This window comes from Xylocopa sonorina, chromosome 16 (assembly GCF_050948175.1).
Source record: "Xylocopa sonorina isolate GNS202 chromosome 16, iyXylSono1_principal, whole genome shotgun sequence".
In the NCBI taxonomy this organism is placed as follows: Eukaryota; Metazoa; Arthropoda; class Insecta; order Hymenoptera; family Apidae; genus Xylocopa; species Xylocopa sonorina.
Window position 1 is genome coordinate 2,361,670 of NC_135208.1, and position 18,476 is coordinate 2,380,145.

Consider the following 18,476-nt stretch of genomic DNA (forward strand, 5'->3'; position numbering starts at 1 on the left):
TAATCCAAAGCTTTGAATTCAAAGCTTAAAATTGAAAATATTACTATAAAGCTTCCAATTCAAAGCTTAAAATTGAAAATATTACTGTAAAGCTTCCAATTTAAAGCTTAAAAATTGCAAATATTAATGTAAAGCTTCCAATTCAAAGCTTAAAAATTACAAATATTAATGTAAAGCTTCCAATTTAAAGCTTTAAATTGAAAATATTGCTGTAAAGCTTCCAATTCAAAGCTTAACATTGAAAATATTAGTCTAAAGCTTTGAATTCAAAGCTTTCAATTGAAAATATTAATGCAAAATATTAATGCTTCCAATTCAAAGCTTAACATTGAAAATATTAGTCTAAAGCTTTGAATTCAATGCTTTTAATTGAAAATATTAGTCCAAAGCTTTGAAATCAAAGCTTAAAATTGAAAATATTAATGCAAAGCTTTAAACTCAAAGCTTAAAATTGCAAATATCAATCTTAATCCACAAAACATAGAAACCCCCTAAAAAAAAACCTCTGAAACTCCCCAAAAAGTCCCCTAAACCCTCAAATTACCCAAATACACCCACTAATCACCCACCCAAATCTCTAATCCCACGCACAGACCACTCCACGTGCAAAATGTAATCACCGTGGAGCGCTCTTGTGAGGAAAAAAAGAAGAAAACGGGAAAAACGATGCATCTAATCGTTGATTAAAATTGTAAATGCAGCCTCCGTCGATGGAACGATGGATAACCAGCGAGAAAAGAGCCCACTAACGAGCGAGTAACTTGAACAGGAAAATGGAAAAGCGTTATCTCGATGTTGGGCAACGATTAACAGCGTGGCGTCTAAGAAACCAGCGGTGTGCGCCTTCTGATTCAGCGAGAATTAGAATTCCACGACCTCGACTGGTGCGCAGGAAGTGCGGGTCGAAGACGAATGAATCTCTTCTGCTTGCTGCTGAGAAGAAAAAGGAGAAATGATTTTATGAGCAACTCGTGGCGGTTCTTTAAGACTCGTCATTGGAGAAATAACGAGATCCACTGTTTTCTGAGAGCACACAAATGTTTCTATCTGTTTTCATACACACATATCGACTGCCTTTCATTTTTAACGAACTGAATTGGTATTTCGACTTAGCACGGCTTAGTATTTTAGGATACCAAGAGTTCAATCTTTAAATTAGAAATCTTAACTTCAGTTAACAAAGTTCGATTCTAAAGTTATTGATTTTAAGATCAATCCTTGAACTGAGACATTCGAGTTAAGATATTTAACTTGAGGCCTATCTTTAAGTTAAGATATGTAACTTAATGTTTAAGTTCAGATGCACAACTTAAAGTTTAAGTTAAGATACACACCTTAAACTTTAAGTTAAATTATAAGTTAAGATATGCAACTTAAACTTTAAGTTAAGATATTCAACTTAGTATCTTAGGATACTAAAGGTTCAGTCTTTAAGTTGCGCATCTTAACTTAAAATTGAACTTCAATTAAATATCTTAACTTAGAGACTGAACTTAAGTCAAGGATCTTAAGTTCAATACTTTAATTGAAACGTTCCACCTTAGTTCAATCTTTAAATTAAGATGTATAACTTAAACTTTAAGTTAAGATGCTCAACACAATCTTTAACTTAATCTTAACTTAGTATCTTAAGGAGATAAAAGTTCAATCTTTGAATTAAAATACTCAACTTTAGTTAATAAACTAAACTCAGTCTTAAAGTTAAGGATCTTAAGCTAAAGATTAAGTTAAATACCTTCACTTAGAGATTGAATTTTAGTTAAAGATCTTAAGTTCAATCTTTGAACTGAGATATTCGACTTAAGTTCAATCTTTAAGTTAAGATATTTAACTCAAGTTTATTGTTTAAGTTAAGGTATGCAACTTTAAGTTACAATACTCAACTTAGTATCTTATGATATTAAAAGTTCAATATTTAAGTTGAAATATTTGTCTGTAGTTAACGAAGTTCAATTTTAAAGTTGGAGATTAAGTTAAATACCTTAACTTAGAGATTGGATTGAAGATAATAATTTTAAGTTCAATCTTGGAATTGAGATATTCAATTTGAAGATCGAACTTTTAGTATCTTGAGATACTAAATGAAAGATCAAGTTAAGCTTCTCAACTTAAGATTTAAATTACATGTTTCAACTTAAAGATTGAACTTAAGTTAAGTATTTTAACTTGAAGATTCAACTAAGGTCGAACGTCTCAATTCAAAGATTGAACTTAAGATCCTTAACTTAAGTTCCATCTCTAAGTTAAGATATTTAACTTAATCTTTAATTCAAGATCCTTAACTTTAAGATTAAACTTTGTTAACTAAAGTTAAATATTTCAATTTAAAGTTTGAACTTTCAGTATCTTAAAATACTAAGTTAAACTGAAGATTATGTTACATATCTTAACGTAAAATTTAAATTACACATCTTAACTCAGACAGTTTCATTTATTTTTATCAATTTCCAACATAACTTAAAATTTAAGTTACAAATCTTGACTTAAAATTGAAGTTAAAAATTTTAACTCAGACAGTTTCATTTATTTTTATCAATTTCCAACATAACTTAAAATTTAAGTTGCAAATCTTAACTTAAAATTGAAGTTAAAAATCTTAGCTTAAACTTTAAATTAAATATCTTAACTTAAACTTTAAGTCACAAATCTTAACTTAAAATTGAAGTTAAAAATCTTAACTCAGACAGTTTCATTTATTTTTATCATTTTCCAACATAACTTAAAATTGAAGTTGCAAATCTTAACTTAAAATTGAAGTTAAAAATCTTAACTTAAACTTTAAATTAAATATCTTAACTTAAACTTTAAGTCACAAATCTTAACTTAAAATTGAAGTTAAAAATTTTAACTCAGACAGTTTCATTTATTTTTATCAATTTCCAACATAACTTAAAATTTAAGTTGCAAATCTTAACTTAAAATTTAAGTTAAAAATCTTAGCTTAAACTTTAAATTAAATATCTTAACTTAAACTTTAAGTTACAAATCTTAACTTAAAATTGAAGTTAAAAATTTTAACTCAGACAGTTTCATTTATTTTTATCAATTTCCAACATAACTTAAAATTTAAGTTGCAAATCTTAACTTAAAATTGAAGTTAAAAATCTTAACTTAAACTTTAAATTAAATATCTTAACTTAAACTTTAAGTTACAAATCTTAACTTAAAATTGAAGTTAAAAATTTTAACTCAGACAGTTTCATTTATTTTTATCAATTTCCAACGGAAACATTCTTCCTCCATTTTTTTGCCTTTCATCTTTCTTCTTTTCTCTCTAGAAAACCGAAGCAAAGCGCTTAAAAGACGTAACTGGCGAAGAAGATTGGACGATTCGCGCTGGACATTTTAGCTGCAGCTTTTATCTGGAACAAGTGACTCTGAAAACGCTCATCCGTCACGAGCAACTGTTTCGTCTCGTCTCATAAATCCTGCGAGTCGACATTGAAGGCGCCGCTGGTTTTTTCCACTTCGATTACGCGTGAAAAGCGTTTACCATACGTTCAAACGGTCTTTTTCTAAGGTCTGCACGACTGGTACAATTTTTTCTGGACGTAGAAGAAGTTCTAGAATTTTAAGTTCACCTTGAAATTGAAGGCGTACTGATGGAAGGCTCTTTTTCTTTTTTTTAGTGGAAGTCTATTCTGGCTAGAAATGTGGAGAAGAGGATTTTATGTTATTTTCTTTGGAGAATGGACCTTTTTAGATCATATTTTTGAAGGATATCGAAGTACTACCTTAGATTAGGCCTAGAAATGTAAAGAAGAGGATTTATGTTACCTTCTTTGGACCTAGAAAGTTAAAGAGGAGGATTTTATATTATCTTCTTTGGAGAATGGACCTTTTTAGATCATTTTTTTGAAGAATATCGAGAGTACTAAGTTAGATTGGACCTAGAAATGTAAAGAAGAGGACCTTATGCAGTTTCTTTGGAGAATGGATCTTTCTGGAGGAATTTTTTTGAAGAATATTGAGAATACTACCTTAGATTGGACCTAGAAACCTATTTTTCTCAAGTCTGTACGACTGGTACAATTTTTTCTAGACGTAGAAGAAGTTCTAGAATTTTAAGTTCACCTTGAAATTGAAGGCGTACTGATGGAAGGTTCTTTTTCTTTTTTTTAGTAGAAGTCTGTCCTGGCTAGAAATGTGGAGAAGAGGATTTAATGTTATTCTCTTTGAAGAATGGACCTATAAATGTAAAGAAGAGGATGTAATGTTATCTTCTTTGGATAATGAACCTTTTTAGATCATTTTCTTGAAGGATATCGAGAATACTATCTTAGATTGGACTTAGAAATGTAAAGAAGAGTCTTTTATCTTATCTTCCTTGGGGAATGGACCTTATTAGAAGAATATTCTTGAAATATATCAAACAGTATAAAGAAAATAAAAAGGAGGTAAAAAACAAAACTCAAAACATAACTTTAAATCCAGCAAACCAATCAGAACATTAAATCCAAAGTAATCTAAAATCACTGCACGACAGGCTCAATAGAAATCGACAATAAAACATCGACTCTCGCCTCTGAAATTACGTAAGCGTGAAAGTGAATGCAAATGATTGCAGGGATTAGCAGAATTTTGGAAATTTTCTCCTCGCGTTGATACGCAACGCATGCACACGATTTATCGAGAAACGTGGCCAGCATTCGCAGAAGAGGAGGATGTCCAGGTATAGCAGAAACGCAGACGTGGAATACGTGGAAAAAGAATCAGCTCGTAAACTTTTACTTTTACGAGGAGGAGCGTGGGTATCGCTGCCCACGAGGCACCGTTTCGCTCGCGATGGTCGTTTTGAGGACCATTCCCACTGGATACGCCGCCAAAAGAGAAAAGGTGACCTCTCAGAAATCGCTAAAGAAACCACAAACAACTCTGCAGCCTTCTCAATACTTGCCTCGACGTTTCAGATTCAATTTTGTATGAAAGAAGCATCGTTTTTTAGAAGAATTCTCTATGCTCGAGTTCAACTTAACGTAATACTCTAGATATCCTTCAAGAGATCACTAAAAAGACCACAAACACACAAGAAATCATCGAAAAGACCATAACTACTCTTCTCAATATTTTACTCGCAAACTTAAAAATTTAAAAGTTGACTTAAAAATTTTGAAAAAATAAGAAGTAATATACCATTCGAAAGCTAGGTTTTCTTGCCAATTTTTTTACATAAAATTCAAGTCGATATCTTTTTTCAGTCAAAAGTTATAGCCTCTAAAAAAAATTCGCTAACTGCAAACTTTAAAATTTAAAAGTTGACTTAAAAATTTTGAAAAAATAATAAGTAATATACCATTTGAAAACTAGATTTTTTTAGCGATTTTTTGACATAAAATTCAAGTCGATATCTTTTTTCAGTCAAAAGTTATAGCCTCTAAAAAAAATTCGCTAACTGCAAACTTTAAAATTTAAAAGTTGACTTAAAAATTTTGAAAAAATAATAAGTAATATACCATTTGAAAACTAGATTTTTTTAGCGATTTTTTGACATAAAATTCAAGTCGATATCTTTTTTCAGTCGGAAGTTATAGCCTCTGAAAGATTTCCCTAAATGCATAATTTTGACACCCTCCCCCTCCGTTATTAGAAGACCTATAAAAAAGTTACTCTGGCAATTGATGACTCACATATAGATCTACAAATGTGCAAAGTTTAAACAAAATCGGTTGAAGGCAAAAGCTTCTAGAAAAACTTTTCTGAATACAGTCCTTTCCATAGTACTTTATATAAACCTGATCAGCTCGTACAAGGCCAATCAAAAAGTTACTCTGTCAATTAATGACTCACATATAGGTCTACAAATGTGCAAAGTTTAAACAAAATCGGTTGGTGCGAAAGCATATAGTTTTAAAATTTGGTTTTCCTTTAGCAAAATCTGAAAGCAAGTCTTCTAAAGACGTAATACATCTTGTTTTTCAGATAACCAAGTATTAAGCATCGTCCATGGCTCTCAGAATGCGAAATTTCCGGCGATTTAATGTAACACGTTGGTAACTGTACATAGTGCAGTCGCTTAGGTGCGTTCATCGTTGCACACACAAGCTGCACGACCATGTATGCGCAAGGCCATCGTCAAGGATGTCGTATAGCAACAGACTGGGTGCTTATACCGGGTGATCCAGCAGCACGATTCGTACATTCCACGCTGCACTAAGTTTTGGGTAATTTCTATCCAGATTGTGTGCTTACACAGGTTCTATATTTTATAATTAATGCAGTTTCACTGTTGGTGCTTACTCTACTATTTTTTTAACAGGACAAAGATTATAATTATGGAGAAAAGGGTGGTTGGAGAGTTTAAGAAAGGAATTAGCAGCAATACGTAGCTAAAATTAAGAGATATCCTGTTCTAGAAATGTTTTAATACTATAAGGACCATAATTATCGAAAAAAGAGTGCTTAGAGAGTTTAAGAAAGGAATCAACGACAACTCATAGCTAAAATTAAAAGGTATCTTGCTCTAGAAAGGTTCTAAACTTTTGCTTTAAAATTCTGTAAAAATCTAGCATTAAAAAAATGCTAAATTAACGCAAAATAAATAATTGTTCGTCGTAGACCACTCAAGATCGCACAATTAAATAGTTCTATTCTTGATGCAAGCTCTACAATTTTTCTAACAGTACAAGGACCAGAATTATTGAGAAAAAGGTACTTAGAGAGATGTTATAAATGTTTTGCACCTAAATTCTGTGCTTAAAGAATTCTGAATTAATATGAAATAAATAATTGTTTGTCGTAGATCACTCAAGATCGCACAAATAAATAATTCTATTCTTGATGCAAGCTCTGCAATTTTTCTAATACTATTAGGACCATAATTATCGAGAACAGAGTACTTGGTGAGTTTAAGAAAGTAATCAGTAGCCATTCATAGCTAAAATTAAGAAGTATACTACTCTAAAAATGTATTAAACATTTACTCTAAAATTCTGTAAGAATCTAGCACTCAAAAAATGCTAAATTAACGCAAAATAAATAATTGCTCGTCGTAGATCACTCGAGGCCAGTTCCATGAAAGCAAGAACGTCGATTTGCCTGGGTAATTCCAAGTGGAAATATTCAAATGGAGTGACTACGATCTTCCAAGAGGCGATGTAACCGCAGGCGTTTCGCGAATCGATCCGTCGCGGGGCTAAAACCGGCGATGGATGTTCCTCGAAGCATGCGAATAACGCTATTGCCAGCTTGCGTTACTTATTACACCATCTCGTGTCTTTATTTGCTTCCCTGTTCGCGAGGCGTGAGCAGCCTTCAGTCTGAATAGCGGAATTTTAAGTTGCTCTTCCAATCAGTTCCATCAATTTTACGTTACTCTTCTATTGTGAAGGATAATGGAATTATTTTTGTTAAAAATTATGAAATAAGTAATATTAATAAATCATATATAATAATTATATATTTTAGTAAAGCTAATAGATTAATATTAATACGTAATAAATTATAAATAAGATCATTCCATTATTTTTCATAATAGAAGAGTAACTTGATGGAAGGATCTGATGGAAGAATTTTTTCTTCTGCAAGAATTCATAACAGAAGAGTAACTTAATAGAAGGAACGGATGGAAGAATTTCTTCTTCTGCAAGAATTCAGTCTGAATAGTGGAATTTTAAGTTGCTCTTCCAATCAGTTCCATCAATTTTACGTTACTCGTCTATTATGAAGCATAATGGAATTAGCTCTTTATAATTTATTCGTTATAATATTATTTATTAATTATTAATTATTTTAGAATTTTTTATAAAGACAATTCCATTATCCTTCATAATAAAAGAGTAACTCAATGGAAGGAGCAACTTTCGGTTTGAGTAATGGAATTAAAAGTAGCTCTTCCATCAATTCTTCCAGAAGAAGAAGTTGTTCTTTCATCAATTCCCTCTATTAAGTTACTCTTCTATTATAAAGTTCTATTATTTTATTATGAAGAATAATGGAATTATCTTTATTAAAAGTATAAATAAAATAAGTTCGTTATCCTTCAAAATAGAAGAATAACTTGAAATTGATGGAACTGATGGAAGAATAACTTCCTCTGGTAGAGTTGATGGAAGAGAAACTTTTAAAAGTTATCTTTTACTATTATATTATTTAGACTGAATATATTATTCAGCTTTTCCGTCAATTCTTTCAGAAGAAAAAATTATTCTTCCATCAATTTCATCAATTTTATGTTACTCATCTATTATGAAGCATAATGGAATTAGCTCTTTATAATTTATTCGTTATAATATTATTTATTAATTATTAATTATTTTAGAATTTTTTATAAAGACAATTCCATTATCCTTCATAATAAAAGAGTAACTCAATGGAAGGAGCAACTTTCGGTTTGAGTAATGGAATTAAAAGTAGCTCTTCCATCAATTCTTCCAGAAGAAGAAGTTGTTCTTTCATCAATTCCCTCTATTAAGTTACTCTTCTATTATAAAGTTCTATTATTTTATTATGAAGAATTCTATTATGAAGAATAATGGAATTATCTTATATTAAAAATATAAATAAAATAAATTGTAAAATAATTAATAAATGGTATTACAAATAATAAATTATAGAAAAGGTAATTCCATTGTCCTTCGTAATAGAAGAGTAACTTAATGGAAGGAACTGAATGAAGAATAACTTCTTGTTCTGGAACTAGAATCGATGGAAGAGTAACTTTTAATTCCATTCTTGAGATTGATAGTTGCTCATCCATCAATTCTTCCAGAAGAAGAAATTATTCTTCCATCAATTCTTCCAGAAGAAGAAGTTATTCTTCCATCAGTTCCTTCCATTAAGTTTCTTTTTTGTTATGAAGAATAATAGAATGTTCTTTTTTATAATGAATTATTTATTATATATATATTTATATATATAATTATTATTCCTTATTATTTGGTTTCTTTCATTAAGTTACTCTTCTATTATGAAGAATAATGGAATGATCTTTTTTATAATTTGTTATTTACTAATATTATTTATCAATATCTATTAACCTTACTAATATATATTTATTATGTATTATTAATTATTAATTATTAGTTATTTTATCATTTTTAACAAAAATAATTCCATTATTCAAATTGAAAGTTGTTCTTCCATCAATTCTTCCAGAAAAAGAAGTTACTCTTCGCTCCATTGAATTACTTTTCTATTATGAAGAATACAGTTTGAATAATGGAATTAGAAGTTGCTCTACCATCAATTCTTCCAGAAGAAGAAGTTATTCTACGTTCAATTCCTTCCGTTAACTCACTCTTCTATTATGAAAGATAATAGAATTACCTTTTTTACAATTTATTATTTATAATACTATTTATTAATTATATTATAATTTATTTTATTTATATTTCTAATGTAAGATAATTCTCTCCAATCATCTAAGATAATAGAAAAGAGATTTTTTCACAATCCCTCTATTGTAATCTTTCTAACATCTTAAGAAATCTCAAACCAACTTGTTTCATTGCTATTAACGATAAATAGCACTTTATAATTCATTCAGAATCTTGCAAGAAGATGATATAGCATTAGAAAAAATAGAAACAGAGTAAGTACATACAAGATTGTACAAAAAACACTGTTTGCACGCGTTTATTCAGAGCATTTGGATGGAACGAGATCTCCTTTCGAATACAAAAAAGTGTATGCTGCAACTATTGCAAGATTCTAACGCAGAATTGTGCAAGAAATCTTTTACATATTACTAGAAAAAGTATAAAAGCAAGCTGCGTGGATGAATATTCATTTAACTCGCTGCAATTTTTAATTCAACGCTTGATTACAGGTCCAAAGAGTCTGTAAAGTAACGGATCGCAGCGTTGACAAGGCAGACGAAACGAAATGCGAGCCTTAAATGGCGAAGTTGGGTCCAACGAGTTGGTTTTCGTCGCTTACGTAATCGATTCCAAGCAACGCCAGCTCGTGGCATAAATTAGTGGGCGTACAGTTGCAGAAAAATGAGTTGCCTTCGCTTTAAAACTGCCTAAGAATAAATACCAATGTCTAGGAAACAGAAAATCTATTCAGAAACTCGATAAAATCCTATAAAAATAGAGTCAAACATTTTTTTACTAAATTGTTACAGTTCAGAATCCATTTTTCTTGTTTTAAGATCAGTAATTTTCTTCTTAACTGCTTTAGACGACTATCGAGAAGATTTTTCTTCATTGCAAGCATTGCAAGTGCTGTTTTAAGATCAGTAATTATCTTTTTAACTTCTCTAGACGACTATCGAGGAGAATTTTGGCACTGCAAGTGCTTCTTACTCTTCTCAGTGTTGCACAGAAGAGAAACAGCCTTTCTCCTTCTCTCTCGTTGGAACTGCGAAGCGTACAGTTCCACACAAAGATTATTCTACCTTTTTCATGAATTATTTTTATGATTTTGTACAAAATATGCTTGTTTTGGAGAGCTTACTGAGTTTACAGAGCGAAATGGAGGACTGTTTTTATGTTTTTTGTGATTTAGGAATTTCCTTTTATTGAGAAGAATGGTTTTACGTGCGCAAACAGGACTCGTCATCGTCCAGGATGTAGTGATACTGCCCACGAGTCCCTTTAACGCCTACAACGATCAGGAGCGAGCTGTATGGGGGAGGTCAAAGACTCTGTTCACCTTTCCAACGTTCTACCATAGTTGGTCTTGCTGCGTTCCTCTCGCAGGACAAATTGTTCCCTTCGACTGTACCAACGCTCAGAATTGTGCTGGGGTTTTTGTGCACCTGAAGAAGTATCGTTGTTAGCTCTACATTTCTTAGCATGCACTAATATCAAACTACTATAAAATATAAGTTCATAAAGAATGTAACTTGTATTATTTTTGGAGTAAAAATTTTTACAGCCTCAAGAAACCTTCTCCAAAATCAGAGAAAGTACTTAAATTCTTATTTCTCATATCTGTTAGCAAGAATTAATATCAAAGTGCTATAATATAAATTCATAGAAAATGTAACTTGTATTATTTTTATAGCAAAGATCCTTAAGACATCTTCTACAAAATCAGAGAGAGTATTGTACTTAAATCCTTATTTTTCATATCTGTTAGCAAGCATTAATATCAAAATACTATAATATAAAGTCATAAAAAAATGTAACTACTTGTATTATTTTTGCAGCAAAAATTTTTACAGCCTCAAGAAACCTCCAAAATCAGAGAAAGTTCTTAAATTCTTATTTCTCATGTCTGCATCTCTGTTACTTCTATATTTCTTAGCAGGTATTAATATTAAATTACTATAATATAAATTCATAGAAAATGTAACTTGTATTATTTTTATAGCAAAGATCCTTAAGACATCTTCTACAAAATCAGAGGAAGTACTTAAATTTTTATTTCTCATATCTGTATGTGTTATTCTTACATTTCTTAGCAAGCATTAATATCAAAATACTATAATATAAGTTCATAGAAAATGTAACTTGTATTATTTTTATAGCAAAGATCCTTAAGACATCTTCTACAAAATCAGAGAGAGTATTGTACTTAAATTCTTATTTCTCATATCTGTTAGCAAGAATTAATATCAAAGTACTATAATATAAAGTCATAAAAAAATGTAACTACTTGTATTATTTTTGCAGCAAAAATTTTTACAGCCTCAAGAAACCTCCAAAATCAGAGAAAGTTCTTAAATTCTTATTTCTCATGTCTGCATCTCTGTTACTTCTATATTTCTTAGCAGGTATTAATATTAAATTACTATAATATAAATTCATAGAAAATGTAACTTGTATTATTTTTATAGCAAAGATCCTTAAGACATCTTCTACAAAATCAGAGGAAGTACTTAAATTTTTATTTCTCATATCTGTATGTGTTATTCTTACATTTCTTAGCAAGCATTAATATCAAAATACTATAATATAAGTTCATAGAAAATGTAACTTGTATTATTTTTATAGCAAAGATCCTTAAGACATCTTCTACAAAATCAGAGAGAGTATTGTACTTAAATTCTTATTTTTCATATCTGTTAGCAAGCACTAATATCAAAGTACTACAATATAAGTTCATAAAGAATGTAACTTGGATTATTTTTACAGCAAAAATTTTTAAAGCCTCAAGAAAGCTTCGCCAAAATCAGAGAAAGTACTTAAATTCTTATTTTTCATGTCTGTATCTCTGTTATTCTTACATTCTTTAACAAGCACTAATATCAAACAATTAATATAAATTTATAAAAAATGTAACTTGTATAATTGTTACAATAAAGATCCTCAAGAGACGACAAACCATTTAAATTCTAATTTCTCATATCTATATCTGCTAACTCAGACTCAGATGCAACTCAAAAGTTGACTTAAAAACGACAGGTTGAATCAACTCAAAAGTTGACTTAAAAACGAAAGATTGAACCAGCTCAAAAGTTGACTGAAAAACAAAACGTAGAACCAAGAGGAACACGCGAAAACGAGAATAAAGGCAAACGCATCCTGTTGTTCATCTTCCCTTATAATACAAACTACTATTCATAATGAGTATAATAATAAAAGATCCTCAAGAAGCGAGAAACCATTTAAATTGCTGTTTCTCATATCTATGTCTATTAACTCAGACGCAACTCAAAAGTTGACTTAAAAATGAAAGGTTGAACCAACTGAGGAGTTGATTTACAAACAAAAGATTGAACCAACTCAAAAGCTGACTTAAAAATGAAAAGTTGAAGCAAAAGGAACACGCGAAAACGAGAATAAAGGCGAACGCATCCTGTTGTTCATCTTTCCTTATAATACAAACTACTATTGATAATGAGTATAATAATAAAAGATCCTCAAGAAGCGAGAAACCATTTAAATTGCTGTTTCTCATATCTATGTCTATTAACTCAGACGCAACTCAAAAGTTGACTTAAAAATGAAAGGTTGAACCAACTGAGGAGTTGATTTACAAACAAAAGATTGAACCAACTCAAAAGCTGACTTAAAAATGAAAACTTGAAGCAAAAGGAACACGCGAAAACGAGAATAAAGGCAAACGCATCCTGTTGGTCATCTTTCCTTATAATACAAACTACTATTCGTAATGAGTATAATAATAAAAGATCCTCAAGAAGCGAGAAACCATTTAAATTGCTGTTTCTCATATCTATGTCTATTAACTCAGACGCAACTCAAAAGTTGACTTAAAAATGAAAGGTTGAACCAACTGAGGAGTTGATTTACAAACAAAAGATTGAACCAACTCAAAAGCTGACTTAAAAATGAAAACTTGAAGCAAAAGGAACACGCGGAAACGGGAATAAAGGCGAGCGCATCCTGCAGTACGTTAGTAAATCGCGATCAGCCGGTTCATTATCAGCAAACGGTGGAAGGAAACCAGCGTTCCGTTAAGGACACGCGCGTTTGCATGGTATATCGCAGCCGTGAGGCGTTAGTCCGCTGCCCTGGCTCTATACTGTACACCTCTCGTAACGCTGCCAAGAAGAAGGCCGTAACTCCGGTCACATAACGGTCCAGTTATGGTATAGCGCGAGGAAGCAATCTCTCGCCTCGACACACGATTCCCTCGTTACACCAGCCCGTGTTTTCCTCCTTTCCTTCTTTTTCCACCCGCTCGTGACCAAAGCATCCGCGTTATCCTTCACCAGCCACTTCCACTGCCTCTTCTGAGCATCGAAGCTCCTGTACACGCTTTTTCCACCGCGTGATTCATCTCTGAGGTGTCCACGAAGCTTCTTCATGCTTCAACGATGCGGCTGTAGCCTTTGTTTCTTTGTAACACACTTTTTTCACTGGGTTTTGTAGAATTATCTGCTCTCGTGCGGTTTAAATAGTTTGAGAGGAGGTTTATTTGGCTGTGTTCCAGTTTTTTGAGAGGTAAATGGTGGAAATTAAGGTACTGGGCTTGAGAATGGGTTTTGGTCACTTACCAGCTCGGTGGGCATTGTGTTGCAAGATCTCAGAGGCAAGTTGTAGGTGATGGGCGCGGGCTGGCTTCTGTACTCTTGCAAGCAAGAGCTGTTCTTCGACAATCCTCGCGGATACACCAGACCATGGAATTCAGTGTTACCCTCCGTTGAAATGTGGACGATTATCGACTCGCTTGCGCACTCGATTTGCACGGTGCTCGCGATTGCAGCGGTTGCTGGAAAATTAAAATATTGCCGCTCTTTAACTTCGTTTATTACTCTAGATTTTTTTATATCTAAAATTACAATTGTGGAGACTGTAAGAAATATTTGTACCTCGTAAACAACTGCAGATTTTTTTTTATTTAGAATTATAATTGTGCAGTTTTACCTCTTTCAACCCCAGATTTTTTTATATTTACAATTACAATTGTGGAGACTGCAAAAAAAATATTTATACCTCGTTCATAACTGCAGATTTTTTAAATTTAAAATTATAATTGTGCAACCTTTAATAAAAATATTTATACCTCTTTCAAATCCAGATTTTTTTTTTATTTAGAATTATAATTGTGCAGAATCTTAAAAAGATATTTATACCTTGTTCACAACTCCAGATTTTTTTATTTAGAATTATAATTGTGCAGACTCTAAAAAAGATATTTATACCTGTAAACAACTCCAGATTTTTTAATTCAGAATTATAATTGTACAGACCTTAAAACAAATATTTATACCTCATTTACAACTGCAGATTTTTTTTATTTAGAATTACGATTATGGAGAGTTTAAAAAAAATATTTATACCTCGTTTACAACTCCAGATTTTTTATATTTAAGACTGCGATTATGGTGACTGCAAAAAATATTTATACTTCGTTCATTACTCCAAATTTTCTACATGTAAAATTACATTGTAGTTTTTTATTCAAAATTATAATTGTGGAGACTGCAAAAAAATATTTATACCTCGTTTACAACTCCAGATTTTTTTTATTTAGAATTACGATTGTGGAGAGTGTAAAATAATATTTATACCTCGTTGTAGTGAAGATAGAACATTTGTCTTTTTCTTTTTCTATGATTCAAGGAGATGTACCTTTTTGATGGACTTTGATTTGAATGGATACTGGTTGTGAATGATATAACGGTGCTAGTCATCGATCGATTACAAACTGTTCACACTTTTATTCTCGCCAACTGGTTACCAATTCGGATCGATCCCTGCTGAGCAACAGTTAGCATTTTTACGAGCTCGGCACAACAATTCGTGATTAGTAATTCGGTCCACGCTTGATCGGTCAGCGAGCCGCTAATTTCGAGTTTAATAACCTCTCCATTTGTTACGCAAGATCGCTTCTGTGCAAATTGAAAAAATAACGTAGCAACCAAATCTCTTTGATTCTAACCTAACAAAATGTAAGTTTATGTTTAAAATACCTTCTATTCGATGTTTTTTCATTCTTAAGTGATTCGTATATCAATTAATGATCGTCTTGAACAGCTTTTTAGCTTCATTTTAATCACAACTCACCTTTTTTTCCATATTTCGTTAGTTGTTGACAATGTTTACCTTAATTCGATGTTCATCGATTTAAAATACAACAGCTGTTGATTTCATTTGTTCGGGATTGGTTAAAATGTTGCGCATGCGCAAATCGTGTGTGTTTATGTGTGTGTGAGAGAGAGAAAGAGGAAGAGTCGGAGTGAGAATGAGTGTGAGAGAGGAAGAAAGAGTAAGGACGGGAATGAGTGAGAGAGAGAGAGAAAAGGGTAACAACCAGAATGAGTAAGAGAGAGAGAGAAAGAGTAAGAGCGAGATTGAGTAAGACTGAGAGAGAAAGAGTAAGAACCAGAATGAGTAAGAGAGAGAAAGAAAGAGTAAGAGTGAGAATGAGTAAGAGAGAGAAAGAAAGAGTAAGAGTGAGAATGAGTAAGAGAGAGAAAGAAAGAGTAAGAGTGAGAATGAGTAAGAAAGAGAAAGAAAGAGTAAGATCGAGAATGAGTGAAAGAGAGAGAAAAGGGTAACAACCAGAATAAGTAAGAGAGAGACAGGAAGAGCAAGATTGAGTATAGAGAGAGAGAGAGAGAGAAAGAGTAAGAACGAGAATGAGTAAGAGAAAGAGAAAACGAGTAAGAGAGAGAGAGAGAGAGAGAGAGAGAGAGAGAGAGAGTTGAGAGAGAGAGAGAGTTGAGAGAAAGAGAGAGTTGAGAGAGAGAGTTGAGAGAGAGAGAGAGAGAGTTGAGAGAGAGAGAGAGTTGAGAGAGAGAGAGAGAGAGTTGAGGGAGTTGAGAGAGAGTTGAGAGAGAGTTGAGAGAGAGAGAGAGTTGAGAGAGAGAGAGAGTTGAGGGAGTTGAGAGAGAGTTGAGAGAGAGTTGAGAGAGAGAGAGTTGAGAGAGAGAGAGAGAGTTGAGAGAGAGAGAGAGAGAGTTGAGAGAGAGAGAGAGTTGAGAGAGAGAGAGAGAGTTGAGAGAGAGAGAGAGTTGAGAGAGAGAGAGAGTTGAGAGAGAGTTGAGAGAGAGAGAGAGAGAGAGAGTTGAGAGAGAGTTGAGAGAGAGAGAGAGAGAGAGAGAGAGTTGAGAGAGAGAAAGAGAGTTGAGAGAGAGAGAGAGTTGAGAGAGAGAGAGAGAGAGAGAGAGAGAGTTGAGAGAGAGAGAGAGAGAGAGAGAGTTGAGAGAGAGAAAGAGAGTTGAGAGAGAGAGAGTCAATGAGAGACAATGAGAGAGAAAGGATGAGAGAGAAAGAATATGAGAGAGAGAATGAGAGAGATAGAATATCAGTGAAAGAGAGAATATGATGAGAGACAGTGAGAGAGAGAAAGATTTGATACAACTGAGACTATCGCAAATTAATTAATTAATTAATAAATTAATCTAATTTCTCAATTAAGTTATTCCTTTCCCTCCCACAAACAAAGTAGATCCCACCCTTATCTCTATTTTCCAACCCCAATTATAAGCACAAAAAGAATAGATGCGAATCAAGATAATAAAAATGAAGGTAAAACTAAGCAATAAAAATTTCGAAGTTCTTTTTCTTAAAAAAAAAGAGTGCAACTTAAAAGCTACAAATCCTACATTTTCTTTTTAGATTTGTTCAACTGTTTTATTGAACAGTTTCTTAAACCTTCTCATTAACTTCCAAACTCTTGAAATTAAAATACTTGAAGATCTCTGAGCCTTACGTAACCACTTAATCCATTAATCACTTAAATTTATCTCTATTAAAAAAGAAGAGATGATGCTTGAATCGTGTACTTCATCTGAAATCATCTGTGCCTTCTCTGTAACTTCCAAACTCTTGAAATTAAGATACTTGAAGATCTCTGAGCCTTACACAGCCACTTAATCCATTAATCATTTAAAACCTGTGCTAAGAAAGAAGAAATGATGCTTCATCTGAATTACATGCCTCATCTGAATTGTGTGCCTCATCTGAAATCATCTGTGAACAAAATCTGCACAAGGTATGCAAAACCCTAATCTAATTTTAAGTGGAATAACCTTGATTATCCTAAGAGAGCAGTTCTGCATTTTTTATTCGTATCCAGGTCGAAAATAACAGCTGTTCATTGCACGAACGGTTATCCTTACGGTCCAGCAAACCCATAAAATTTTCTTTTCCTTCCAGATAACTGTGCCTTATTTTTTGCAATCAAGTTTAACGACACGATCAATTATAAATGGATCAGATATGGTTGAGTGACACTTATGTGCCAGTATTTTCTACATTATCACAAATTGATGACATAAAAAACTCCACTAAGTATATTTAAGAAGATATGCAGCGAAAAGGAGGTATCTTTTCAAATATCTGACCATTTAAACCAAAATTTTAGTTCAAAAATGGTGCAAGTCCATTTTCTTTAGTCTCAAGAAAATTGAATGTTAGCAGATCTGACGATTAAAAAATATAGGCTAATTATGCGAGGTCTGAGAATGTTTGTACAACATTTAAATTGACAAAGCATTGGCATTTCTTAAGATATTAAATACTAACTAGTTACAAACAAAAAGTTTACACTGAATTAAGCATAAATTACGTCATATCTCATTTTTTTTTTTAAAAGGACTTGCACTACTTTCAAAATAAACAGAAACAAAATTCATTTATCGTTCACAAGATTCAATAATCTGCTATATTCCATAATCTATGATCAATTAGTCTTATAAGTCCATTCATCTTGAAATAACAACTATATTTAATGGCTAAATACGCGAATGATCTTAGATTCGCATGTTTCGTGATAATTATCTCATTAATGTATGAAACATAATGAAAAAATATTTTTTTTAGGATCTTCAATGTCCAGACAACGAAAAAGGATGAATACGAACCACTATTGCAGAATATTTAAGTATTAGTTACTTAATTACAAAATACAATGATGCTAATTTAAGTTCACCAGACATTTTTCATTTTAACAAAATTCTGAGACTTATTAAGTTCCATTAATAGTTTCTAATTACGTTCTTAAGCAATTTTGTAATTAGTTAACTTAAGAATCTCAAGATACTTAATTTATGTTCAACATCTAATTTGAGATACTTAACTTAATCTTTAATTTAAAGTCCTTAACTTTAAAGATCGAACTTAAATTAAATATCTCAACTTAAAGATTGAACTTTGTTAACTAAAGATAAATTA

At 31.9% G+C, this 18,476-nt stretch overlaps 2 protein-coding genes across 2 annotated transcripts in view; both read right to left on the reverse strand.

Moving 5' to 3' along the window:
* Nucleotides 1-18,476, reverse strand: part of C1galta (Glycoprotein-N-acetylgalactosamine 3-beta-galactosyltransferase 1) — a 326,221-nt gene that overhangs the window by 284,686 nt on the left and 23,059 nt on the right. The gene's annotated exons all lie outside the window — the stretch shown is intronic.
* The window catches only part of Pio (zona pellucida domain-containing protein piopio), a 121,512-nt gene that overhangs the window by 44,080 nt on the left and 58,956 nt on the right, over nucleotides 1-18,476 (reverse strand). The window contains exon 4 of the mRNA XM_076907411.1: nucleotides 13,850-14,064. Within this exon, the coding sequence (XP_076763526.1) occupies nucleotides 13,850-14,064 (215 nt within the window). The remainder of the gene's footprint in view (nucleotides 1-13,849; nucleotides 14,065-18,476) is intronic.